This window comes from Solea senegalensis, linkage group LG2 (assembly GCF_019176455.1).
Source record: "Solea senegalensis isolate Sse05_10M linkage group LG2, IFAPA_SoseM_1, whole genome shotgun sequence".
NCBI classification, from domain to species: Eukaryota; Metazoa; Chordata; class Actinopteri; order Pleuronectiformes; family Soleidae; genus Solea; species Solea senegalensis.
In genome coordinates, this window is record NC_058022.1 from 31,926,898 (window position 1) to 31,954,818 (window position 27,921).

Sequence of the window (27,921 nt, forward strand, 5' to 3'; positions counted from 1 at the left end):
TCTTCAGTTCGTTCCTGTGAATCCAACCTGATGTGACTTGTAGAAGAAGAGGCTGAAGTTGGTGAAGACCACCCAGAGCTTCTGCCAGCCGTTGCTGTTCTTAAACTTCCTCAGCAGGTTCCCCGACAGCTGGTTCTGAAAACGCAGAACGGCAGACGGGGGAAAAAAAAATCAAATAAAACTTTACATACAGCTGGCAAATTCATTTCTTTCTTTGTAACTTTAATAAAACATCATCAAATAAACACTAAAAAAAAAGGGGTGATTTTTGCATGCAAAGGAAGGACAATTGTGGGGGAAAAAACTAATTATAACTCAGTCTCCTCTATTTGGACATTTTTTTCCCCCACAGAGTTATAATTTGATTTAATTATTAAAATAAAACTGTCTCGTTTCAGCCTTAGTTTGCTGCTGCAATACCTCTCTGCTCCAGTAGGTGTCACTAAAGGACAGGCTGCACATCCTGTGCCAGCAACCCACAGAGAGAGAGACACAGGCCCCTGGTGTCTGCTGAGGGGTCTTTAACTATGCCAGTGTGGACGGACAAGAGGAAGTCGGAGACAGAGAGAGAAAGACAAGTGGACAAGACAAAAGGGAATAGGAAAGGAATAATCTAAACACAGACATGGGAAGAAGAGTGAGACACCAGGACAACGACAACAACATGAAGAGGACGAGACTGCACGGCTGGAAGACAAGAGACAGGAGTGTGTGATGTGTGCAGAGGACTGGACGAGGGACACGCGGTGCTGTACCTCGACGGCAACGCTGAAGTCCACCATGGACACGCTGGTGTTGCGGTGCCAGCAGACATGCACGGTGGTGTTACCACGGTGACCCTGGCGTTCCAGGGAGGAGCGCGAGCCGCAGAGCTCCTCCTCCGACTCCTGCTCGGCCACACCGTCGTCCAGCAGCTCTGCGGAAGAAGAGGGACACGTGAGGTCTCACACATACATTTGAAATGGTGTTTCCTGCATTTTCCTCCATGGTATATATCTATATTTATCTATACCAGGGGTCTGCAACCTGTGGCTCTACAGCCGAATGTGACTCTTTAGCCCTTCAGCACCGGGTTACTAAAAATATGTGTCACATCCTCTATGTCAAATGCGATATTTAAACATTTTCAAGAAAAAACAACAGTTGTTTAGTAGTAGCTATTTTATATCGACACATAAAACTTATTACATATCATTATATGGGTCAAATAGGTTTTACGGCTCCATAATTAATTATATTTGGGTGAAGAGGGCTCGAAAATGGCTCTTCTGATTCTCGAGGTTGCAGACCCCTCATCTATATCCATAAATCCATTCCTATCAATAATTTATATCTCTGTATTTACCAACTGTATAACCATCTAGATCAATAAATGTACACCTATATATATATATATATATATATCGCTAAATCAATCCACACCCCTCAAAAGCTATAAATGTATACCCATCTACATACAGCATATTGAATCTATATTTGCTTTTGAAAAGTGCTTCATCTATAAAACAGTATTTTCCTATTTATAAATATGACATTTGATCTGTATCAGATGCCACATTGGTTTCATTCATGTGCTACTTGAAGATGTGCTGGAGCAAATAATGAAGAATAAATGAAAAATCTGATTTTTCAGTTGTCTGCAAAGTCCTGACAAAGGAACCTCGTGCAGATGTTTAGCACAGCCTTTAAAAACAGCACACAACAATAATAATAATCAAAAGCCACAGCTGTTATTGGGGATGCTCTGCAGCATCTTGTAGACATTTCTGTTCTGCTATAACGGTCTGTGTTTTAACCGGCTGCAGCTGGATGGTGAACATTTCCAGTCTTCTTTCGCTGGACCGCTTCACTCTGGCAGCAAACAGGGGCCGCTTTTACGAGGTTTCTGTGGAAACTTTGCAGCAACGCCGTAGCTTTAAGTGGGGATTTTGCAGCACTGCGAGTCCAGACGGATGCATAAAATGAGCTGATTTAGCTCAGAAAAAGTCATTATCACCTGATGAGGAACATTTACATGAGCCACAGAACAAAGACGTGGGTCCAAACGGTGATCAAAGCAATTGCAATACAATAAAAAAAAAGGACCCCTTTGTTGTCACTTGTAAGCCAATACTCTTTAACTAAAATTCATAGTGGGTGATTTAGCCGAGGCACAATGGAGACGTCAAACCAAAGGTCACCAGCTGGAGGCTTCATTGAATCGTGACAGGTTTTAAAGATAAAAGGAAGACGACTGGACAAAAATGGAGGCTGGTCCTATTGTATATGAATCAAGTGACGGTAAAAATATGATGAAAGAAAAACTGTGACAACTCAGTGAGGTTATTCACTTGGTGCCGACAGCTGATGGGGGGGGAAAAAGAGAGTGGATTGTGTCTACAGGTAGTGCGGGTTGGTGCGTTTCCCCTTAGAGAAAGGCCTTAACTGATGGGAGTGATTATTCCCAGTCACTAAAGCCAACAGCTGGAGTCTGTGTCATATTAGGTCTTCTGAGAGACACTGGCGTCACGGGTGACAAATCACAAATCACATGTGGAGTCAGTTCCAGAAAAATGACGGTTTTCTCACAGGACCTCAGACGCTTCTGCTGCACTTTGATGGTGAGGAGACTTGTGTGCAGAGTCAGAGAGACGGGCCGTTTTCCATTTGCCCAACTTACTGTTGTCAGTGAGGCTCGTGGAGAGCAGGTCGGTGCCCGGGCTGCTGCTCTGCTCCGCCAGGTCGATGGCCATCCTGATGTCCTCCACCCACCGCTCCATCTCTGACGCACAGCTGGAACGAGACAGAAGACGCCAACCGATCCCGTCTCAGTCAACACTTTTACTTCCAAGCTGATGTAACGTACACTTGTTGAATTGAAACGGCTGTTAGTAGTAGAAATAGTTCTATATTTTGACTGTTACTTCTGAGGTAAATCTAGGAGAATCTTTTCCCAGTATCCCATGATATTTTATCTAATCAGGAGCCAGAACTCCACAACGAGGCTGTTTTTAGTTTTCTCTGCTCGAGGGGCCAGACTGTTTGTCTGTGAATAAATCCCCAAAGTCAGCCAAAAAGAGGATATCACTGTCTGCAGCTTAAATAAATGTATTATTCAAGAGGACATCATGGTCTTGACACTTAAGCTTCTGTTACCCACGTTTGAACATTTGAATCCATGGTTTTATGTGAAGAATTGTGCCAAAACTGAACTGACTCTCTCACATTCATCTCTAAACTGGAGAGAAAATTAGTGAATATTTGTACAAATGTGTGTGTGTGTACCTGGCTGCCACCACCACAGACTGCCTGTGTCCAAACAAAGTGAACGAGTGAGGGACTCCCCACTCCTCCTCACTTTCTCTGATCTGCAGAAACACACAGACAATAACTCACTCATTAAACTTCAACACAAACTATAGTCACGCCATTCACTGTTAGTCCGGTGGGAAGCAGTTTTGGGGGATGATAGGACAGAAATGTACAGTGTAAGCACTTTTCTGTTTGATCTTCATCTGCAAATGGTTTTGTCTGTGCCGTTTGTATTTGTGTGACCAAATTAAATACTACTACTACTATGACTTCTTCTTAAACCATAAGTGACTGTATAAGCCACAGAAATGTCATAAAAGAAATCCATCCTTTACTTTAAGTTGTGCTGTTCACAGACAGAAAGACACATGTCGTCAAAAACATAACCTCCTAGGCAGAAGTTGTCATTTCAAGTCAAGTCAAGGTTATTTCTTCATTTCTAGATTTAACGGCACAGCAACATAAAAGGTATTTTATGTTTTAGATTTCATTTCCATGGGTAACTCCAACTCGGGGTGGGGAGTGAAGTTCAGAAGTTCGGAGTGGTAAGATGGCGCCAAACCAACAATACAATTTTAAAATCAATCCACCCACTGTATCACTCAATTCTACGTACCGTCATGCCATAAAGAGGCAGCTGTCCGTGAACTTTGAACTGGTTGGCCGGGGTCATCCCTCGACTGGTGTACACCAACGAGTCACTAAACTGAGGGTGAGGAAAAAAAGGAAGAAAAAAATAGTGTGATTTGCATTTTTTGTAACCATCAACCAATATGAAATATACTTTACTTTGAAAAGTAACTCATACCAGGAAGAACATTCTCTGCTGGAGGCCCTTCCCTGAGAGTTTGCTGAGGCAGCCGAGCCTGATGAACTCCTACAAGTGGAGCACAGACACAGATTTAGAGATCGTCTATTGATTCTATTGGTCTATATGGTTTCGGTAACATGCAAATCAAACAAGAAACATGTTGGAATTATATATTTTTTTTAAATAACGGTATAAAATAATTAGTATAAATGGTCGAACCCTCCCGCGGATGGCAAGGTTGTCGATTCCAGTCAGGTCCTTGTTTAGCTCTAGAAGCTTCTGGAAGTTTTCCATCTTCATCATGGTGCCTTGGAGCTGCAGCACCATCTCGGAGATGTCAGCCAGAGCCGCTGAAAAAGGAACGAGGAGAAAGATGGAGGAGGATGAATAGATGGATAAAAATCGCATCATCTTCCGTTCCTCACCCGCAATCTCACACCACTGTGTCGCGTACCTCTAGAGTCCCTGAAGTCCTCGTGGGTGGGTGGGTAGTGCTTGCAGAGCCTCTCCAGGATGAGTTTGTAGTGCAGCAGGCGATGAAGAGGTCGCAGCAGGAAGATGTTGAAGGGCAGGTAGCAAACTCTCTGCTGCTCAAAGTCCCGACAGAGAGTCTCAACTTTACGACCGGACCTGACCAGCGGAGACAGAGGAGAAACACTATTGTGTGATATTCTCATCTTAAATGTGTGTGTTATCAACAGATACCCCTCTGATACATAAACTGAAGCGATGTTTCATTTTAAAATTAGATCGATTATCGATTAATCTGGCAACTATTTTCTTGATTAATCGAGGAATCATTTGGTCTATAAAATGTCATAAAATTGTGGGGAAAAAAATTTTTCAAAGCAAAAATAATTCAGTTTTACTGATTTCTTTGTTTTATGGAGCAAAGAAAACAGAAAATATTCACATTTAAGAAGCAAAAAAAAACAGAAAACTTGTTTTAATTCTTTAAAAAAAACAGTCAAACCGATTAATCAATTATCAAAATAGTTTACGATGAATGTAGTAATCGATTAATCGAGTAATGTTTTTGTAAAGTAAAAAGAAGTAAAGTAAAAGTATTGTTTCAGCTCTGATTTAAACGGTATGTTTTATTATTAATATTTTGGTTATTTTATTTGACTGATAATTACTTTTACTTTTCTTTGTATATTTGTTAGTTTTCAGAGGATGTGCAAGTATGTTGTAGAACTATCATGCGTGCTATGTTTATTGAAAAAACAGATGCTTAAAATCAGGATGCTAAGAAAGTAAAGGCTATAGAAACAAATAAAAACAAAGGGATGATGTCATTTGTAATCTGATTAAAGCGAGCCATTGATACCAGTATATCCGCCGGCCTTCATTCGAAATGCTGATGAATAAAATATCAGAGAAGACAAAGCACGGCAGACAAACTACAGATTCAAATGTCACCCACCTGCAGGCCCGTTCCAGTTCAACCAGGCACTCTGAATGTTTCTGGAGGTTCACGGTCAAGTGCTGCACATGCAAAAGGAGAAGAGGGGGTAATAAAAGATGTCAGACACAGGAAACAAGAAAAAAACATTTTTTCTCAAACATGATAATATAAAGGAGACATTTACCCTCAAACCCTGAATGTTCTTCAGCAAAACATCACCAATTCGTTGATAGTCTCCTTTAATGTGGGCATTGGAGCGTCCCTCCCTGTGACAGACGGGGAAGAATTTTGATTTATTGGTTTATTTTTTCATGTGCAGTAACATGAATTCACCAGTAGGTGTCAGGCAAGAACCAAGTTTCTCACACCTGGACTGGAAAACCTTGACTCACATTCCCACCATGGCATTTATAATATACTGTATCTTACAAGCTAGTCACTGAGTGTGTGTGTGTGTGTGTTCTTGCATTTGTTGCTTTGTGAGGACCAAAACATTGTGTATATACCATACAAGTGAGGACATTATGGCAAAGTGAGGACATTTGGTCCTCATTTATTTAAAGGGCTTTTTGGGGGATAAGACCTGGCTTTAGGGTTAGGGTAAAGTTTAGGCATTTCGTTGTTAAGGTAAGGGGGTAGGAAATGCATTACTGTATGTCTGAGGGTACTCACTATGAATTCAGTGCAAATGTGTGCGTGTATATGACATAAAGTCACACAAAAACATCACATCCTGAACCTATCTCAAAAAGTAACTTCATCCACTTTTGAATTAGTCCTAGTTTACACAACAACAATAAATTAATAAAAGTATGGTATTCCATTAATGTAAAATATGACAGTACAGATAAGAAAAGGGAAAGAATAGTAGTTTAACAGCACTGTGAGTTTCTGTTTTTGTCTCAGCATGCATTTGTTAAAGCTAAATACTTTTCAGTTCAGTGAATTTTTATTTCCCATTTTGCAGTTTATATGTTCATTCCTTTGTTAAAGTTCATGGGAGCAGGCAGACGGACACACTGACCACTGCGCCAGCCGCTGCTCCACCTCTTTGAGGAATCCCTGGTGAAACTTGTAGACCGGCTCATAGTTGGCAGAAATCAGGTTCTGAACGGGCTCGGGAAACGCCTCGTCTTTGGCCACAAGACTCTGGAAGGACTAGGATTGAGCAAACACAGAGAGAGAGAGAAAACACAGACTGTCAGTTGTTTGAGCTTCTGCAATTTATCTCTTATTAACACTGCAGAAGACGGATGGATGAGCTAATGAAGCTAAAAATGTTGAGGATATAAACAAAACAACTCTTTATCAATCATTAACCAACAGAAAAAAAAAATGTCAATAGTTTGATAATAACTTGTATAGTTTTGGATTATGGAACTGTTCCAGGCCCTCATCACTGTTCTCCTTCACAAAAAGAAAGAAAATGTGTTGTTTTAAGGAAATAATTGGTGGTTGTGTCATAATTTGAGGTCAGAATAGTCATAATGTAAATCCTGAGGATCTGATTTGAAAGCACAATCACAAAGTGATGCTCAAATGACCCCAATCCAACACGACACTGACGTGTTATATTCCCCCTCAATGTAAATCACCAGGGATTGTGAGGGTGAGCACAGACAGAAGGGTCAACCTGCTGTTTCACCTTGCAGAGAGAGCGAGAGAGGGAGAGAGACAGAGAGGAGAGTGGAGGGGGGAAGAACAACAGGGAGGGAAGGGTGTGGGAATTTCAGGCGTGAGCATTGCCAGCCAAAGAAAATATTTAAGAGCTTTTAAAAAAGCACCAGCACACGCCTTCTTCCCACATCAAAGAGGGTGGAATATACCGCTGAGAATAAAAACAGCAGAGAAGGAGAAAAAGGGCACAAGAGAAGGGAAATGTGATGTTATTTTCCCTCTGCAATAAGGTGGCGGGGTCAAGGTCGGAGGCAGGTGCTTAAATTTGTGTTTCATTGGTCATTAGCAAGGTGTTTTAACAAGCTCAAGAAAAAGAAAAGCTCATAAAGCATCTGTTGTTGGGCCTCGCTCTCAAGTTATGGTCCTGGAAATGTATTTTATGCAATTCTGATGCCAAGGATCCATGTTTGCAATTTGCATGCTAAATGTCTAAATTAACAAACTCGCCTGAGCATGTTCATCGTAGCAACATTAAAAAAAAATGTGTCAATGTGTCAGTAAGACAATACATTTCTGAACTGGGGATGTTTCAAAGTCCTCACCTCTGTAATGACCTGTAGGTCTTTGAGGTAGGTCCTCTCCGTGGTCAATAGCTCCTTGGCGATGAAGTAGGCCTTGTCTGTGGGAAACTTCTGGACACAAACCAGAAAATAAGATCGATCCCAACTGTCCATCATTCTACATTTAGTCATTAGCCAAAGAAATGTTCTCTTCCACCATGCCCACCTTCCTCCTCGCCTCCTCCTCCTCATCGTTACGGACATATCCAGCTTCGGTCAGCAGGGGGCTGGTGAGAGGCGATATCTGCCGTCCCTCGGGACTCTGCCCCGGGGCCAGGACACCAGCGCTGCCCATCCCTTGTTCATTTACTGGCCCGTTGCCGTTAACGACCACGTGGGGACTTCCCAGCGGAGAGTCGTCCGAGCCGGGACTTCCTGTGAGAAGAGAGGGGGAAAGAAGGGGGGAAAAATGGAAAAGGAAGGAAGACAGTGAACAGCAGTGGGACAAAGAGTGAGATTCGAGAGAAGATGGTAGGAGAGAATAAGGGACGGTGTTATGGTGGATTCTAGATGGAAGATGAGTTCATGAAATTCACTGCCAGTGGTGTTGTTGTTGTTCTTTTCTCTGAGATATTTTCTCGATTTTAAAACTGATAATTGCTCTGAATGTAACCACCCAGTATGGCAATGGATTTCAGGCATTGGACAATGCTACATTATTATCAACAACTGAAACTATGAGGCAGGACCCAGAATGAGAAGCCGTTTTGTTCTAGGTCACCACATGGAAAAAAAAAAAAAAGCGCTACCGTCCCTCGACACTGAACAAAGCTTCATCTACTCGGTGTCCCCATTAGGATCCTCATGCAAAACAGGGTTTAAAGAGGAAGTTAAAAAACAGTTGAAGCACAATGTTAGGAGCTATGGATTGTTAAGAGTCAGTTTATCTGCAAGAGTGTGCATTATTTGGGAAAGCAGAAAGACAAATAATGCAAGGCGTAATCTGTAATTTATCAATTACAAGAGTCTGCAACAAGCAAATAGTTTTCCTTTTGCTTGGGAAATAACTTACATTAGAACTAGGAAGCCTTTAAATCGCAGAACACTGCTAAGTTGCACTGAATGGCAAACATTAATTGCTATCACAAAGTACCAATGGAATTGTGCTCTTGTTAAAAAGGTGTTATGGCTGCATTTATGACCATTAAAGTCTTTCCATTCCCATTACAATGCCCTACAGACGCACTGAGAGTGATGTGAGATTCATGACGTCTAAAATTAGATGCTTTTCTAATGGGATTCTGATTTGAAACAAAGAATAATAACAAAGTTTTTACTATAGCTAGAGTCACTATAGAGGTTTACTACAAGTTGTGACTGTATACTTGCCCAGGTGTAAAGTTTCCAAAGAGTCCACAGTTACACACCAAACTGGATCATGGGTAAAAAAACCATGGCAACCACTGAGTGCAGATCTGTGACGGGTGTGCTATAAAAGAACTTACCACCACATAGACGACAACTAAGAACAACTACGACAACAAAATAAATAAATAAATAAATAATAACACGACAGCCAAGACAACGAGCTAAGGGGAAAACACCAAACACACCCCAGGTGTGCGCACACAGGAACACTGCGACAAAAGACAACGACACAAAAACATCACTACTCTATGGTCTAACTACCACAGCACAAGACATGGGGAGGGGTTGAGGGTGTGTGGGCAGAAGTGGGGGGAGGGGGGGGCACGTGTGTGTGTGTGTGTGTGAGGGTAGTTGGACAGTGAGAAAATTTCGGAGTCCCCTTTTCGTTTGGAAACATACAAGGTCGTATTTTTATTGACACTAGTGAGCACAATCAGTTACAGTGTTGAAGAAGAGAGAGGAGAAGAAGAAGAAGAAAATAAAAACTGAGAGAAGTGCAAAGAAGAAATGGAAACAATAAAAGGACAGGCTGTGCAGGAATACAAAAGTGTTACAGAGAACAAGTGAGTCCGTGCATTTGTAGGCCTTTACAGTTAGTGTGCGTTAAGAGAACAGAGGATCATCTCAATGCAAAAAAGGTAGAGAAAAGCATTTTCTTCCTCTAAAGTGGCAGCAGTTTCCTGTGTGTCCCACTGTTTACTGTGGTTTTACGCGTTACACATGTCACTCAACAAACACTGCATGCTGTAGTAGCCCCCATTGTCTGATAAACACAGGTTATGCAAAACCAAAAGCGGCAACCGATCCACAAATTAGAAAAACAGCCGTGAAGCTGGGAATTCTCCTTCCCCAAAGGTTTAAGTCAGTCAGTCAGTAAAAAGTCTGGTGTGTAAACAGGAACAGAAGTACAGGTGTGAAGCTCAAAAACTCAAAACATGCAGAAGTTTATCTTTAAAGAAACAGTTTGACATGTTGGGAAATATGTTTAGTTTGTTAGCCAAGCATTAAAACTGGAAAAACAACAAAACGTGAATCTGTGTGCCAACTAAAATAATCCAACTATGCCATTGGACGGATTATGACTTCAGTTGATTTCTCCATGAAGTTTGTTCACTTTAGACAAGCTGCTTATCTGTGTCTAACTGTTGTGCTATAAATTAACCAGCTTCATGAGCCAGATTAAATATCGCACGGTCGTCACATCTGGTAAATAACATTTTTAAAAAAGCACATTTCCCAAACATGTCCAGCCATTGCTTTAAGAAGCCCGACATGATCACAATGCTCATTTCTACTTTGACTTTTAAAGTTAAGCTATTAAATTAAGATCTGATTAAATCCATTGGCATGCAAATTACAATACAGACGTCATAATCTAATCTGCAGTTACTGTATGTATGTACAGTACATTAAAATTACAAAATAAAAGCCTCAATGGAAGTGACAGGCAGTGAAATGGAAGACAAGGAGCACTCAACTCTAGTACTCAAGTATGTGCATGTGTGTCCCCTGACAATGCTCAGCCTTTTCCACCATAACAAAATGACACGTCTCTCAATGATATCGTTATCCTTTTTGCACTTACATTTTCATTAATTGAACTTGACTTGTGTACTGTCAACTTTCACCCTCCCCTCCCCTCCTCTCCTCTCCTCTCTCTCTGCGATAAGAGCACCGGAGTTGAGTCAGCCCTGCTTCGCACTTGTGCAGGAAAATGTGTGAAAATGTGAGAAATGTGCTTCGTAAAGGACGGGGGTGGGTTGCAGTGACGTCATCGTGAGCGTGTGGTGAGAAAGGCAAGGAAACTGTGATATCCCACAAGATGTGATGCGAAGAGGGTTTTGCTGCTGCAGAAAGTGGCATTTGTGTGTCAACCACAACATGCTTGAAAACAACACATTTACAAAAGCATGAACCGTTCGTTCTGTTTGAGGAAGAAGCAGCAGTTGCCGAGGGAAGAGGTGGTCGACTTCAGACAAGGATACAGTTCTGAGTTTAGTCACCTCAAAGATTGAACTTCTGTTTTTCAGGCAAACAGTTTGAATGCATGTTGCCTTCAAATGGAGATGTGTTTATGAGAGGAGTATGTATATAGTTAATATTGTATATTTAGATGTATAGAGTTCAGAAATGTTACAATTATCTTAACTTCAGTGCCATTTGAAGACACAATTTTTGAGAATGTTCTTAAGCATCAGTAGTCAGTTAAGAGCATATAAGCATCAATTTAAACATTAAAAACTGATATTATGCTGGTCGTAAATAATAACTTTTTTATATATACACCTGAATAAAGTTGGAATGTCTTTCCCAAACACAAAGTCAGGAAACGGGACGTTTTTTAGATTTAAAAGATGGTTGTGGGCGAAACACAATGAAAGTTCAGGGCAAAAGAAGCGCTCTGGTTTTCCTTTTGTGAGCGTCATTCACTGAAGTTTGTCTACAGTGCAGTGGAAACAAAATGTCACGGTGAGCAAACAGCCAGCAAATGACAGGGATGAAGACGGAAGGCCAGCACACCTTCAATAAACAGCTTTAGTAACAAAACAAAACAAAAAAACAAGAGGAAACAGCAGCCAAGGAAAGTGAACAGTGACTTTGTTGTTGTTGTTGTTGTTGTGGGGTTGCAGTGAACGCCAAGGCCCAAGCCAAGCAAAGCAAACAACTGCGGATGGTCACAGGTTGACAGATGACTATTGCTTCTTGTGTAAATGTGTGAAAACAAAAGAGCGAGAGTCGGAAATAAAGAGTGGAAACGTAGAAACACACTGAGCTTCGGTTATTATCAAAAATATGGATCCCCCTAAACGTTTTCTATTAAAATCCTGTTCCTCTACTTGGAGTAAATACAAAAAGAGAATGACTACAAAAAGTTTCTACCATCAACATCCAAAATACAGTGCAAGTTGCCCACGACAGACACACACAGACAGACGGATACCGAATGAAAGCATGAAAAAGTGCTCCGAAGAAAACGAGAAGGCTTACTGACCATTAGCTACAGAACCCCTCCTCTGACGCGAGACACAGACGACACGATACAAAATCCAGCGTATTATTCCAAGTATAATCCACTATCTATTGAGAACTCTACAACTCAAATATACTGTACAATTAAAAAGGAACGGATCTCTCATTTCATTTCACTAAAAATCCCTTAATGGACGTTGAGCTATTACCTTAAACCCCTTCTATTGCACAAGACAACAGTCACATAATTATTATAAAAATGTTAGTTTAGAGAAGAACTCTACATTAGGGGAAACATCAGTCAACTCCATGGCTTTGAGGGAAAAAGCCACATCTCATATAAACAATGCAACATGGAAACCTCAACAACTCACATCACGTTTCCTCCATTTACAAATAAAAGGGCAAGAATCTTTCTAGTAAATGGATCATATCAAATGACTGCAACTGTAGAAATGAAGTCCCTACAAAATCATGTCGTTCATCTGTACAGACTTTAAGTTATGGCACATTGTAAAGAAGAGTTTGGGAAAAATCATTTCCAAACCTCATCAAAAGACTGTGTAAAGTTCTAGGTTCAAGACTTTAAAATTCTATATAAAAGGTGGCGCGTTAATGCCTCATCTAGACGTCTAAATGTCTCTATTCACAGTTAGAAATGTGTCAAATACATCTAAAAACAATCATGTTTAAAAAGGTTTCTGCGTTTTCAAAAGGTTTGTCGCTGCAAACCTCGTCTAAGAGGGCAAGAACTACTACAGTATTCATTCGTTTATCTGTAATATGATGACATACTTTGTTATAACTTCTAATAAACTGGATTATATTTGTCGTAGATATTAGACTACTTCTTCTCCAAATCCCCGTTCAACAGCTGAAAACACGGTTGCCTACGTCCTCCTCATTAAAGCGGTAACACCCTCCCTCCTCTCCCTCGCCATCCTCCCCTTCCTCCAGTCGCAGACTCCCGAAGGAGAACTTCCTGCGCGCCAGCGGCGACGAGCTCACGATGTTCGCGTTCACCGACTTCAGGGCACTGACGGCGGCCGGGTTGCCGTACATCAGCGGCTGACTGTACGCGCTGCCGCTGCCAGTGTCCGACTCTGTGTCGCTGGTGTCGGTGCCGCTGCTCGTGGACCCGTCTATCATCTGGACGGGCTGGTTTTGATCGTTGCGGTTGTCGGGTTTCCCGCGGCGGCCGAACAAGCGCTGCGGCGTACTGGGGCGCGCGTGACCGTGAACGCCGACGTTCCCCGCGTGGTTGCCGTTAGTTACGATCACTCGCCGCTCCATCGGGGCAGAGCAGGGAGCTTGGACGTGCACGCCCGCGCGGTGCGGGTCGCGGTGGTGGGTGGGAGTGGACGTCAGCTGGCTAAGGATGAACGGATCCGTGTCGGAGCGGTTCCTCATGTTGTTGTTGCTGCTGTACAGTTTGGACACGTGTGGCGGTGTGCGGCTCGAGGTGATCGGGGAGTAGCTGCCGTAGTAGTTGGGCGGGTGGGACGACGGCGGGTCAGCGGGAGCCTCCACCGGAAACGCCCCGGGGCGCTTACTGAAGTGGTGCCCGCCGTCGTTCCAGCACGTACCCGCGTGCGGCTGACCGTGACCGTTGGTCATCTCGGCGTGGCTGAGCGAGTTCGTGCGCTGGTGGAAGCTGCGGATCACCGGGCTGGAGCACTGACTGCGAGTGCCCGTGCCCAGCGGTCGGTTAAGCGCGGCGCCTCGCACGTCTCGGCCCTGAAAGATCTCGTCCAGCAGCGTGCTGTGGAGCGGAAGGCGGCCGTGAAACGAGCCACCGTTGGACGATGAAACGTCGTCATCTGGCAGACGACTCGCGTTAAACTTGTTCGACACTGGAGGCTGATCTATGACACCTCTGTTACCCAGCATACCCTGCTGCTGCTGCTGTTGCAGCTGCTGCATCAGCCCCTGGTGATTGGTGTGGTAAAACCCATTCACAGCCCCAAACAGGCTCCCCGTTTGCCCCCCATTGTGACTGCTAGCCCCTTGCTTATTACTATATGCAGCGGGCTCATCCTCATTGCTGTCATTTGCATTGCTGTGGCCCCTCGCGACCCTGTGATTCTTTGTCACGTCACATTCGCTGTCTATGTCGCTGCAGTCTATGTAAGGAATAGAGGAGCTGCTGCCTTTGTTTGCCCTGCAGGATGGACCTGGGTTGAGGAGGTGCTGGTCCGGTGCCGATCCGGTGCCGCCATGGCTCCGCCTGGATTGAGTAGGGTCCGAGCCTGGCGCCGCCTGCGTATCCTGGAAGCCGTTGGTGGACGAGACCAGCGGTGGCTCCTCTGAACCATTAGGTGCGGCTTGACGGCTCAGCTTGGCCGAGTCAGGCTGGTCCGCTAATGGGATGGAGAGGGCACTCTGCAGAGGAGAAAGGACTAATGTGAGATGAAGCTTTTGTATTTTTTATCAGAAGAACATCATTTTCACATCAAATGTACATTTGTCATATACCTGATGTTTGATTTGTTTGGTGAACAATTTAAATATAATTTTAAATGTTTAAATACAGCTGCAGAATAATAATAACTTACAAAAATGTGAACATAGGGGTAAGGTTCTGGGTTGGAGTTAGGGTTAGTATGATTTTATGCGATCACTGCAGCTACGCAGGACAAAAACAGGTCCGTGCTTTGCTCCAAAGTGATAACTTAAAAATAAAGAGGCTGTAAATGAATTACTACCTTTTCTGAGCAAAATAAAAGAAATACAATGGGTAAAATGGGTGTTGGAAGTGCAAATGACCTCTTTTGGCACTTGTGATCCGAAGGAAGACGTCCGAGGAGAGAAGCTGCTGTTGGACAGAATCTTACTGTGCTTCCTGAAAGCAGCAAAACAAGACGGATGATTTCAAAATGACTTGCTTCAAAGGTGCATTGTTGTGATGATTGATGGCTGTCGGGCGCAGCAGCGCTTCTGTGGTTGCTGAACAAAGACGGGAGTTTCACCTTTCAAATGGAACTTTCTTGAGCTCCGAGTCCTTCACATAATCAATGATCTGCTTCTGAGTTCGACCGCTGCAGGGAAAACACAGCAGAGAGATGGTGAAAAATGTATAAAAAAAGACTTTAAAACACAATTTCTAAAACCTCTCCTGACCTGAATCGGAACGAGGACCCTCTCGTGAAGAGAATGGGCTTGGGTTTGGGCTTGGGCTCCTCAAAGAGTCTGAAGAAGGCGTGATACTCGACGCAGATCTTCCAAAAGATCTTACAGCAGTCCCTGCTCGCCATGGCAAACTCCAACGTGTCGTGGTGGGCGTTCTGCTGGGAGACGCGCGCACACACACAGATTTCAGTACGAGTGAGGTTTAGAAAGTGAAAAAAAGGGAAGAAGCAGAAAGGGGTGATGTGGACATACAGTGGGGTCTGCCCTCAGCTTAATTTGAAATTTCTTGCGTTTGAAGCTCAGTTTGCGAATCTTGGACCAGTTGAAGGCGTTGATCTTAGTGTATCCCTATAAATAAAGAAGACAACACAATGAAAACCTGATTCATATTCATGAAAAACATGGAAAACAATACTTAAACTAAATAAACCATGAGCTCACATTTACAACCACTAATAAAAAAGTGTTTCGCCCCAATAAGCTGGGCGGAGGCTGACCACATGACCTCATGAACCAATTAACTACACCAGCTGAAGTTATAAGATATAACTTATAAAGAAGAAAAGTTAAGAACATTCAGAAATAGTGTAGCCATTAAATTTCTGGTTCAAGTAAAACAGCATCTTCGCTTTAATGCCACAGATAATGGAAGAGGGTGTTGGAAAAGTCTTTAAAACAAGGGCATGGCAGCCATTAAAGCAGGGAACGCTGACGGAGCAGTGAAACCGCTTTACTGTGACCTGGGTAACCTCCCACCTCGACTGGAGCAGATCAAGACGTTGCTCAATAATGTGTCTCCTTTATATTTAGAAACAATCCCAGGCATTTACAGAGCTGCCCGTTTAAACCACAAATTTGCAGCCTTGTACTCGTTTTCTCTGCAACAGCCTATAATTTATCAAAAGTGTTTTAGAATTTCAGGCAAGGCTGTTAAACTGGGATTTGGTGACAAGGGGAGAATTAGATAAAGTGAAAATGCTTCATCTCGACTCCTCCCCCTCCTCCTTATCATCATTTGAGGCACGTTTTGAAGTGAAGCTGTTAATGCAGAGAAAATTCAACAACTAAAACTCTATAATTGTGGAATTGTGGGAAAGCAGGATACACTCAAATAGGGCTGCAGCTAACGGTTACTTTCATAATCGAATAATCTGTCAATTCATGTGGATCAATGTTTCTCAAACTTGGGAAAGATGATGTCAAAAAACCAAAAATGATCCAGTTTTAATGATTTCTTTGTTATATGGAGCAAAGAAACCAGAAAATATTCACACTTAAGAAGCTAAAAAAAAAAGATCAGAAAACTTGTTTTAATTCCTTAAAAATACTCAAACCGATGATTAAATTCATTGACAATTAACTTAACGATTTATCGAGTAATTGTTTCAACCCTGCACTTGGCTGCACTCTCTCTCATGTGCTCACTAATTTAGGCATGGGCTGTATTTGTTGGACGGCTGCTTTGTTTTATTTTGTACCTGAAAAACCAGAACCCCCGTGTGCGCCACCGCCAGGCTCAGCTTGGTTCCCTCTCTGTCCTTGGCCGGGTGCAGACGGATGCCGTACATCTCCAACCGCCTGCCGATTTCCAGCAGCTGGTAGTCCGACTCCGCAGGAGTCTGCCCGCTGTGAAGGCGGAGCAATCGGTCATTTATCCGTCAATCAACACATTCAAATTAATCAGCATCTCATTTCAACATCCCTCATGCGTAGGTTCTTGTTTTATCTCCTATTATACAAATGAACTGCGTGTCTTCATGTGTTCTCATAGCATCTCAACTCATTTGTCAACACTATCCTTCACTACGTGGTTCATGTGTCCTTGTTTGCACAGATGTGAGGACGGTGGCGGCGCCCGCTCCGTGTTTGTGTAACAGACCGATCGCGGAAGGGGAAACAGTTACGAAAAGCACGGCGGGGATTAGACGGCGGTGCCCGCTGCGCTGCAGGGCGGGAGGAAGCAAATCTGCCACAATAGAAGTTTGTTGCCACAAAAACAGTCTGAAAATAGCTTCCTGTTTCCTGTATAAGCCCCCTGAATTAGCCACTTCCTTCCTGTGTTGGCAAGAGGAGGCCGCGGCACTGGAGAGAAGAAGGTGGCGGCGGCAGCGGAGGAGGAGGAGGGGAAGTGAGTGAGTGAGTGGGAGAGCCCACAGGAAGTGAAAGGGGTTTGTGGTGAAGTCTGCGGCTGTGACAACAAATCAACAAGGCTGGGGTTTGGTTTTTTTTAGTGCTTATCTGTGTGTGATGACAGCTTTTAGTGGAATTTACATTTCTAGAAAACAAGAAAATAACATTTGTTCTTTGATTTGTAAACTATGGCGAGGAAAGCTACAGAGCAAAAAATGTGTGTGTGTGTTTATATGTGTGGTCTCAGGGGTGTAGCAGGGATGCAGATAGCCACCTCTGCAGAGGGGAGATTATAACATATGTGTGTGTGTGTGTGTGAGCAGCAACTGTGATTAAGTGATACATATCTGAGCAGGAGAGAGAGGTATGGGTTGGGTGTAATTGACTAACGGGGGTGTGTTTTGTTTGTGTGAGGGCACAGATAAGTATCTCTGTAGATCAAATTAATAGCACTGTGAAAGCACATGTGCTGTGTGTGTGTGTGTGTGTTAAGTCCAGACATCTTCAGTCTTTATGCAACCAAGACACTGATCCCCCAATCAGACCAAAGCTCAGCTCGCTGCTGTTTTCCAAGCAGAGATAATCTGGAGCAGCTGTTTCCAGGAAAACGGTGTCGCTTCACTGATTGTTACAACGACCCCATTTGTTGGTTTTTTTCACTCTTGTTTCTCGTAATTTCCTGTCACTTCAAAGTGCATGCGAGCAACATAAAATAGATGTATAATCACTCTGGGTGTGTACAATATAACATACACAACACGAGTATGAGCAGAATATCAGTATGAAGATATATAGTCATCCGAATTTGTGCGATATAGACAGTTTCCCCATCAATTTGTCTCACCAGCAACAACTTAATCACAGGAATGAGGGAAGTAAATATGGTATTTTTCCTTTTTTGGGATTATTTTGTATTCTTATATCATAATATATTATATATGATTTGCAAGACAAACCAACGCAGTGACTCACACGTGCTTGCGGTGGCACTCGGTGATCTTGTCTCTGATGGCGTCCTGGTCGGGCAGGTACTTGTTGTGGAGGAGATGTTGCCAACTCTGGGTCTCATCGAAGTCCCCAATCTCAGCTGATGGAGGGAAGGAGGACGACAAGGAAGGGGAGGGACGGAAGGAGAATTCAGTATTTACGCGACATGAATATAAAAAGGTGGTGACACGCAAGGTCAGGAGAGGACAAAATAAAGAATATAATAAAAATATATTGTTTTTTTACACATTTTCTGTATGTAAGTCTGCTTCTGATTATATACACATCATATACTGTATATGTATATTCTCCATCTGTAGCCGCAATAATACTAGACCACCCTGCAGGTGCACATACATACAGTATATCTGCACTGACGGTTGCCACAGCAACAGTGATATCCTTTAGCATGTTGTGCTGTAGCCCACCTGCGGGACTGAAATTGAAATCCATAAATCCCATATCCTCTGCATAAGCAGCAGCAGATATGGAGTAGTTAAATATCATTTCAACCTAATCCGTATTTAATCTTGTGCTATATGTAAAGTGCTATTTTGCTTGATATATTCATTTTATTTAATATTTAATATTAAGGCATTTAACACAAGAAGTTCTCACACTGTCTGCAGTAGCTGGGACACGCCACACTTACACTGAATGATGTGGGAGACCATGAGGGCAGCGCTGGTGTCGTTACAGATGAGGCGACCGCAGGCCAGGTCGCGCTTAATCTGCAGGGCAAACAAATACCTGGAGGACGGAGAAACGAGAGAGAGAGAGGGATTAAGAGGCACAGAGGGAGAGAGAGTGTGTGTAAGGGAAGCGGAGACGGGACAGGTTAATGGGTTAATGGAGGTCAAAAAAAAGCTAACAGCTTATGAAGTGAAAAGCAATGTAAGTTACGTTAAAACACAGTCGCACACTTTTCCTGGATTCAGACTTCTGTTAATAATTATGCTCTGCATTAACCTGTATGATACTATACTGACTCTCGGTTTACATTTTGTTTTAAAGCAAAGAATTTCTGGTGGAGTGCTAGGGTTTTGTTGCACGTCGTGATAATAAATCGATCTTGGTCAATTTCTGGTATAGTGAAAATATCAAATGCTGGTGCAAGTCAAGGACTGAAGGGTCCCTAGCAGACAGTGGGTTAAATGCAGAGAGGAATTTCCCTAAAGGGATTAATAAAGTACAAACCAAAAAAAAAGGGTAGTCCAGAAAGGCCACAGGGGGGAGCTTGCATCTTTCCTGTCATTCCAGGAATTAATGCTTTTTATTACCTTACTGAAGAGCTCCTTTTTTACACTTTACAATGTTCATTTTAAGTGATTTCAGCATGTTTTAAACTGTATATTTACCTTTATTGCAATTATTTTGGTCGGGCTATGCCATGCCTAATTAGGACACGCTAAAACAACCCAAAAACAATGTGTTTACAAATTGGTCAAGACCCGATTCATTCAGACTTTATAACCGGCTGCCTGAGGTGCATCCACGTGTACGTCAGGGTGGAATTAACACTCCAGCCGCTTTTTACGTGACATCCAATTCAACCTTTTTTTTTTTTTATCACTGTGTCATTACCTCGACCGTAAAGTTAATGAGGCTTCTGCAGCGTTTCTATATCGTTTTTGTTTTAGCCTCAAGAGAAAGAGCAGCGGGCGCGGATTTTATTGTTTAAGAAAACAGCACGGCAGCTTACGACGTCACTATGTTGAGAGATTAGAGCGTTATTGGCGAAATGATTAACCACAGACTGAACGTAAATCATACTGAAGCCATTGGCCCGTGTCCCGTTTTAATAAAAAACAGCTAATGACAAACTGTGAGTCTGCGTGTTTGGTCTGCACACGGTCAAACAAAAACACTGTCAACGCCTGAGAGACGTCACCTACTTCCTGTTAAATGCTACAGTAAGCTGGCACATGCATGAATAGACAGAGCTTTTTAGAGATGAAACAATTAACCGATTATTTATAGATTACTAAATTAATCGGCAACTATTTTGATAATTTTGATAAGTTTGAAGCTTTATTTCATGATTAAAACAAGATTTCCGATTGTTTAAGATTCTTAAATGTGAATATTTCCTTCATTTCTTTGCTCTGGATAACAAGGACGTCATTATTTGAGAACATCATCATTTCCAGGTTTGACGAACACCGATCAACATTTTTTAAGGTTCTCTGATATTTTATGGACCAAACGATTGATCGGTTGCCCCAACACTTCCTGCTTTGCCGGGGGTCAAACCATTCTATGTTGCACTGCGCACAGACAGTGTTGGTGACACTGTTGAGCTTTTAGTCAGACAAAACAAGAAGGAGAGCCGGGCGAGATGGTCGCTGATAAACAAGTGGGTGTAAACTAGATCTTTCCTCTTACATAATCTAATCTTAAATGAGAAGAAAATCCTTTCTCCCGATGCACCGGTGGTTCCTATACGATAAAAGAAGCGTCTAACACAGGGACAAACTTCAGTACTCAGAAACAGAAATCTCCACATGTTTTCATGAGTCTGGTTCTCATTTAAAGAGACAAAAAGTGCCAGAAAGGGGACGAAAAAAAAAAAAAAAAAAGGAAAACCGTGCTGGATGCTGTGGCATGTGGACAAAAATGTGTTACAAATGGTGCGTAGCTGACCAAAAACACAAAGCAAGAAGACAAACACATAAGTAGAGGTCTGAGTTTCATGTTCACATGCAGCTGTGAGCCATATTTGGGGTCCCCACCGAAAATACTCAAAACAACATGGCATTTACTCTGAGGAGCTCTCCCTCCATGAGACCTTACCGAGTCAGCTCCTCCATGAGCTGCGTGTGGTCAGGAGGGAAGAATTTCACCACGAAACGGAGGATGGTGTTTTTAGGCCCTGAGGGAGGGAAAATGAAGGGTGTGAGTGCAGATGAAGGGGACGGCCAGAGAAGTCAAGATACAGACAAAAATAATCTCAACACCACTGCTGTGGTATATATGATAAGTGTAGTGTGTCTTGTGTCTAATTTAGAAAGGAGGTAAAGTCTATTTTTTAAAGGAAAACTTAAGAAATTCAAATCGAGACATTTAATCCGCATTTGAAAATAAAGCACCAAAATCAAATCTGCACTTTTGACACTTGTACAACATTTTAAAGGAGACTCATTTACCCAGATTCACATCCTTAAATGCAGTTCATGTTAATTCAAATTGTAAATTGACACCGATTCAGAGTTTAGAAAAAAGCACTAATCAGCACTGGATTGGCAGTAATCAATCCCTACATTTGAACGCCTGTATCACATCTCTGTGTGCATATGTTTGCGGCGAGAACTGTAAATAAATGTGGACGACATTGAAAGCAGAATATCATTACAAAGAGACAGATACTCACGTCTGATCTGTTTTAGCGTCGGCTTCAGCAGATCCAGCCACAACTGAGGGAGAGAGAACAATTTCACTTATCCATAACGAGTTTAATCATCATTATAACGTAATTATTGTGAAGAATTTCCATAAAGGAAAGTTAGGTAGGTCCTTTGGTTCTCACTGGTAAATGAAATCAACAATTTCCTTGACAAGGAAAGGACAGGAAAACTTCTCGGAATATTAGATTAAATAACTACCAAACACCATGGAGATGCAGCAACACATCATTATGGAGCATAATCACAACTTGTTAGGCACATGAGCGCATGTGAAACGCTCCGTGTAATAGCTTTTGATTATGATGTAGCATATTTTGATCCTGGGTTATTCATTATATCTATAAATCACAGAAAAACAACACAAGACCGGAAACAGCTGCTGATATTCCCTTGGTGAATCGCTTCAAGCGTACGCGTCTTTCTTCTGTGCATGCACCGACACTGTGGCCATTATTTCTACGCCGTGACATCATGTGTTCCACTTGTCCACTTTCAATCTGCTCTCAAACCCGAGGCAGTGAGAGCGCACAGAGAGCATCCGTGTCTGGCGTCTGACTGTGCACATTGATACGTGAATGTGTTCACCTTCCGGCTACGTGTCTTTCACACACTGACAGGGGAAAAAAAAAAGAGTCCACCAGCAAACACAGGAAAACACAGACACGCCCCCAGGCATTTACATCCAATTATTACAAGCAGCTGCTCCGCGATGAAACGGCAAGACGAAACTGAGATCACATGAAATCAGTGATGTCCAGGCGATGAACTGCAGATAAAAGAGTCCTCCTGTGGTACATGACGAAGAAGAACTTCCTTTCCATTACACCGAACTAATCACAACCTTCCAGGGAGCACACATGTCATTTAAGCTAAAGATAAACTTGTGGGAGAAGATGACGCTTCACACTCAGAGTGAAGAGAAAGAGGACGCACAGAGAGGAGAGATCAACAAGTGATAAAATATGTATTTACAGTATCTTTGTATATTAGATACCTCTGTACCTTAGATATGCCATAGACCATGTGTATGTGTACACTATATACAATGAATGTGTGTATATATACATATGATACATGCAGTATGTATGTATGCATGTAGGCTCTTTAGGACCTTTTCTTGCATAAACACTGGCTTTGTCAGGACCAGTAGTCCACATAGTGACCAAAACCTGGTCCCAATTAGAGAGAACCTAAAGCCAGTCTATTCAAGTGGTGGCCTATGACCATCATGTTAGTGGCCCAGCCTGTGGTTCCACCAGAAACAACTAAAGAAATAACTCGAGAAACACTTTTCACGGTCCCTCAAAGACTCCTACAGCAGGTCTGATAACACTGATGGTTCATGTGGGTCATATATGACATTTGATTCTCTTATTTCAAAGAGCAACAAATGCTAATATTGTGCCACTTTTAGATTTTATGCACACAAGATGACATTATGTGCTTAAAATAGTTACAGCTACTACTGTGCACTGTTTTTTAAATGCACTTTGAGGTCTGCAAAGGTATAGTTCTTTTATTATTATTTTGAATGGACTTTTTCCATGTCCTCACTGCTTCTTACTGGCTACAGAAAATGTCGAGCCCAGCTGGATGTCAACTGTAATTCAATAGTCGTGTGGTTAACTTAAGGGATTTGAATTGTATTAGGTTAAAGTTGGGAAATGAACTGGTTATGGTTCGGTTAAAACCAGACAGAAAATCATACCGACAGTACCCTAGATTCTGTCTCACCGTCATTTTGCGATGGTCCAGATACTCCAGCCCAAAATAGTCTCCCTCCGTCAGGTTGAGATGGACGCAAATCAGGTCAAACAGCACTTTGCCGGGAGAACGTTGCTGAAAGAGAAAGAGAAAGAAATCAACATTAATAAAACATTTGAAACTAGAAGATGGATGAGTACGACGTTGTCGCAAAGCATCGCATCACAGGGTGATTTTAAGGTCAAGTCTGTAACATTTTAGGAGGTTTTACAGGCAGACTGAGGCTGCCATTTTCTGTCACAACGCTGCAGGACAGAGCGTGTGTGTGCACTTGAACACAGACATCATCTGTCGTCTGTTAAATCACGTCATGTCTGCGCGTTTGCCGTTGTTTACCACTGTTTACCAGTGGTTTGCTGGAGTCGTCCAGCAGCAGCAGAGACATGAGAAGCATGAAGCAATCTCCTCCCCGCAGTTTGGGACTTAATCGATCCCCACCGACAAGAACATGAAAGGAAACACACACAGACATGGAAGCAACCCCAAAATTAGTACGCAACAATTATCTCCCCACGTGGTTTCGAGCTAAATGGTACCAGCCTGTCAGACTGCAGTTTTATTGAGTCTAGAAATGTCAAAATTGAACAAAATAAAAACAATATAAATGGCATACACCTTAGATACATTCATAATTCTACATAAATCCATTTCTCTTAAACAAACTAGCATTTTACACTTTTCTACACTTTCCAAAGATCAAAAACACCCACAATATGAATTGCGAGTGATTATTTTAGTCACTTCTTGATTATATAATAGTCCCATATTGTATTTAACACCGTCTTTCACCAACATTAAGACACTCTTTATTTTTGATTCTTTCACCATAGATTTACTTCCATAAATGCCCTCTTTTCATGAGAAAGAAGCAGGAAGCATGTCGTAATCTGGTTGGGGCAAGTTCACAATTTCAGGCAAATTAAACAAAAGGTAGTGAAAGTCTATTGGCTCATTGCCATATACTGTACCTTGTTTCAGTTAGTATCATTATTTTGCACAACGTTTTACAGGGTCAGAGTTCTTTTATGCGATTAAGGGGAACATTTTCTACGCTATGCCAGGTTCCCATGAGACTAAAAATAAGACTCGGTTCAAACGGATAAGACGCGTGTTAATGCCGGACAAAGAGAGGGTGAAACTTCACAATAGATAACAGAGAGAGAGAGACGATGAGTGGGGGAGAAGGAGAGGAATCAGAGCAGGGAAGCCCACGGTAGTGTGATCCAAGTCTGACACCATCTGGCTACCGTGTGTGTGTGTCTGTGTGTGTGTCCATCTGTTTCTGTGTGGTTTAGACTGTCAGTACGGACACGCCCACATACAGTACTCACTCGCCTCGCACATTTAAAAAAAGGACACGCAAACACGCATTGTGACGCAAGCTAAGCCTCTCGAGCCAACAGTGATAAATTACAATACACCGTCGTAGATCAGCTTTGCCTCAGAACAAATCCTGACCCAGTGACATCCTTATTACACGTTGGTAACAGAGAAAAGCTCAAGGATTCTTCTGGGGTGGGACAAAATCCAGATACGGGTTTGTGGCAAACGTGGTCGACGATGTTAAAACTGCTGTCAGCCGCGTTGTTTTCGGCTTCCTGTACTTAGCCGCCTTTGCCTGTGCCTCCCACACTACATAAACATTTAGAGCTGAAACAATTAATCGATTACTAAATTAATCGACAACTATTTTGATCATCGATGAATCGGTTTGAAGCTTCTTTCGTGATTAAAACAAGATTTCCGATTGTTTAAGCTTCTTAAATTTGAGTGTTTACTTAATTTCTTTGCACCGGATAACAAAGAAATCATTCAAAGTTAATAATTTTGGTTTGTGGACAAAACAAGACATTTGAGAACATCATCATTTCCAGGTTTGACAAACACCAATTTCTGAAATTTTATGGACCAAACGATGAATCGAGAAAAAAATCGATAGATTAATCGAGTATGAAAAGAATCGCTAGTTGCAGCTCTACTTCCCTTGATTTAATGTAAAGATCTGATAGCTGAATAAAGGACACGAGAGAGAAAGAAATTGTGGGCTTTGTTAACACAAAATTGAGTTTTATGGAGTACAACACATCCTAAGAAACTAAATAGAGCAAGATGCTGGAGTATTACGGCGGAGGTTTTAACTAAAAATAGGCGAAAAGGTTTGGCTAAGCAGTAAATTTAAGCAAAAATGGAATTGAATGGAACTCTGGGTGAACATATACTGTAGTGCGAGAGAGAGAAAGAAAGAGAAGGAGGAATCTGAAATGCCTGGAAACAGATCTTTGTGTTTCACAAAAATAATAATAGGTTGAATTCCATGTATGTTTTTGGGCAAAAGCAATTTCCTCAAATATCAGCCAAAAAAAAAAAACCCTCTCCAATAAAGAGAGTAAGCCCTTGCAGTACATACCTGGGGGAGATATCCTATATCGCATTCAGGTAATGTTAGATAGGAGGTGGAATGCAGACAGAGGGGGTGGGGGGGTGTTACAAAGAAAACAAGAGGTGAAAGATTTAAATGTCGATAGCAGATATGGTATAATAACAAAGGTCGTGAGAAGTGTCATTGTATAAGTCGATGTGTCTCGTTAGAGTGATGCCTTCACCGACTCTCGTGAACCCGGATACTGTTTAAGGAGAAGAGGAAAGGGAAAGAGTCTTGAGGAAGGAGGGATCTCGATTTGACACAAAAACGTACAGCTGGAAAAACCTACTATTCTTTGCCTTACACCAAGGGCCTCAAACTCAAAATAAGCTGGGGGTGAGTGAACTTCTAGTCTGGTCAGGAGGGGGGCGGCCGGGGGTCACTCAAGTATGAAAAAAAAAAAAAAAAAGAAGTCCAACAGTTATGTAAAACAGCTGTAAGGATGTTGCAATTAAAAACATTTAGGATGATACTGCACACCATTTCACAGTAAAGGTGTTAGTTTTGATAGATAGTTTACAACAACAGAAACACAATTCTGATGCAAAAATGAATCTGTAAATAACACCGACAGACCGAAATCAAACCACTAAATCAAAATAAACGTGGAGACAGTTAAACACTACAAGCATGTATACAATTAAATGTTGAATGTATAGAAATATCTTTAGAAACACTGTTGGGCAGTTTGGAAGTGAAGGGCCGCATGACATTGACTGGGGAGCCACATGTTTGAAACCCCCTGCCTTACAACATTCACTGCTGTACAGGTCTCGCCTCACTTTTACACCTTCTATGCATGAGATTTATTTACAAAATCATTGCTGCGCTGCATAAACTGCATCCACCAACACTTCCTGTGTTCCTACATTATACATGGAATCCCAGCGCTGCCACATGCAGCTCCTTACTAAATAAAAGTGGCACTTAAAACGGAACCATCCAGCCTGTTCTCATGATCCGCTCTTGGCAACAGTTCACGCAGAGGAAATGGACACTCGACCGCCCGAGGTCAAAAATATAACATACATACAGTATTTACAGTTTTATTTATAATGAAATAGGAGAGTAAAAACAGGTCATACTTTTGAGATCAAGTCATGGGAGAAATGACGTTAATGACAAAGTATCACAGGGCCTATAAATGACTGCATGTATGAGAACGTTGAAATCTGTGAGCTGTGTAGGGGCCGAGCAGACGAGGCTCCTGTGGAGTTCAGACCGGGCTGCTTTCAGTTCAAATCACAATCACTTCATTGAGCGGGCCTCCATCAATGAGCCTTTTCTCAGCCGGCCAAAAGCACACACACACAGACAAATATCTTGTCTAGATGTGGAATGGTGCACGACAAATCCAGATATTTCTCTGCTGCGTGTAAAACTCTGCACAGTAAAGAGGCTGAAAAATAAAAATGTCAGGTGGTTGTCTACAGACAGTTAAATGCAACCTGCAGCAGAGGCCAAGGTCTTTAAAGGCAGGGTCCACTTTCAAACAGCTGTCCTGCTTCACCAACGTGGCAAGATAATTAGAAGGCTAGCCAGTCTAGAGGCGAGGCTTAACAAACTAACTGTCCAGCACTGAACTGTGCCGGAATCTGGCTTCAGGTCTGGTGACCGTCATCCAAACATCCAAAACACAAACAGACCTCTTTGAGGATAAATGGACACAGGAGAAGAGAGGGGGGGAGGAAAAAGCAGCACTTCTGCGTATATCTTCACAGCTCCTGTTGTTTGTGACTAAACTAATGAGAGAAGCACACGCTCTGATAGATGAGACAGCACGAAAAAAATACTGCTTTTTCTGGCAGCAAGTGCTGAGTCTAAAAATAAGGCTAATAAAACAGAGAGGCATATCTGCAGCTGATCCAACTGCTTCCTGCTTCTGTTTACGTTTCAGAGAATGACTCATGCACTTTTATTTTTGCAGCAAACGAGGCTCAGATTATGCCGACGTCATAGAGGATTGTAGGTCACAAAGAGCAAATTGAGACTGCCTGGTG

General features: G+C 42.3%; 1 protein-coding gene across 3 annotated transcripts in view; it reads right to left on the reverse strand.

The window, feature by feature from the left end:
- LOC122765115 (FERM, ARHGEF and pleckstrin domain-containing protein 1-like) overlaps positions 1 to 27,921 on the reverse strand; it is a 50,975-nt gene that overhangs the window by 1,594 nt on the left and 21,460 nt on the right. Inside the window, exons 3-26 of one of the 3 annotated variants that reach the window (XM_044019216.1) lie at positions 23,470 to 23,574; positions 21,702 to 21,744; positions 21,125 to 21,203; positions 18,984 to 19,081; positions 18,317 to 18,431; positions 16,693 to 16,840; positions 15,467 to 15,562; positions 15,206 to 15,369; positions 15,055 to 15,123; positions 14,852 to 14,927; positions 14,260 to 14,467; positions 7,914 to 8,122; positions 7,730 to 7,819; positions 6,535 to 6,668; positions 5,695 to 5,776; positions 5,529 to 5,590; positions 4,557 to 4,732; positions 4,322 to 4,452; positions 4,100 to 4,168; positions 3,908 to 3,997; positions 3,265 to 3,347; positions 2,660 to 2,772; positions 756 to 916; positions 28 to 135 (exon numbers count right to left, since the gene is read on the reverse strand). In XM_044019216.1, coding sequence (XP_043875151.1) covers positions 28 to 135; positions 756 to 916; positions 2,660 to 2,772; positions 3,265 to 3,347; positions 3,908 to 3,997; positions 4,100 to 4,168; positions 4,322 to 4,452; positions 4,557 to 4,732; positions 5,529 to 5,590; positions 5,695 to 5,776; positions 6,535 to 6,668; positions 7,730 to 7,819; positions 7,914 to 8,122; positions 14,260 to 14,467; positions 14,852 to 14,927; positions 15,055 to 15,123; positions 15,206 to 15,369; positions 15,467 to 15,562; positions 16,693 to 16,840; positions 18,317 to 18,431; positions 18,984 to 19,081; positions 21,125 to 21,203; positions 21,702 to 21,744; positions 23,470 to 23,574 — 2,709 coding nt within the window. Of the gene's footprint in view, positions 1 to 27; positions 136 to 755; positions 917 to 2,659; positions 2,773 to 3,264; positions 3,348 to 3,907; positions 3,998 to 4,099; positions 4,169 to 4,321; positions 4,453 to 4,556; positions 4,733 to 5,528; positions 5,591 to 5,694; positions 5,777 to 6,534; positions 6,669 to 7,729; positions 7,820 to 7,913; positions 8,123 to 14,259; positions 14,468 to 14,851; positions 14,928 to 15,054; positions 15,124 to 15,205; positions 15,373 to 15,466; positions 15,563 to 16,692; positions 16,841 to 18,316; positions 18,432 to 18,983; positions 19,082 to 21,124; positions 21,204 to 21,701; positions 21,745 to 23,469; positions 23,575 to 27,921 lie in introns of all 3 variants that reach the window. The other 2 variants (XM_044019217.1, XM_044019215.1) reach the window with 2 other exon arrangements.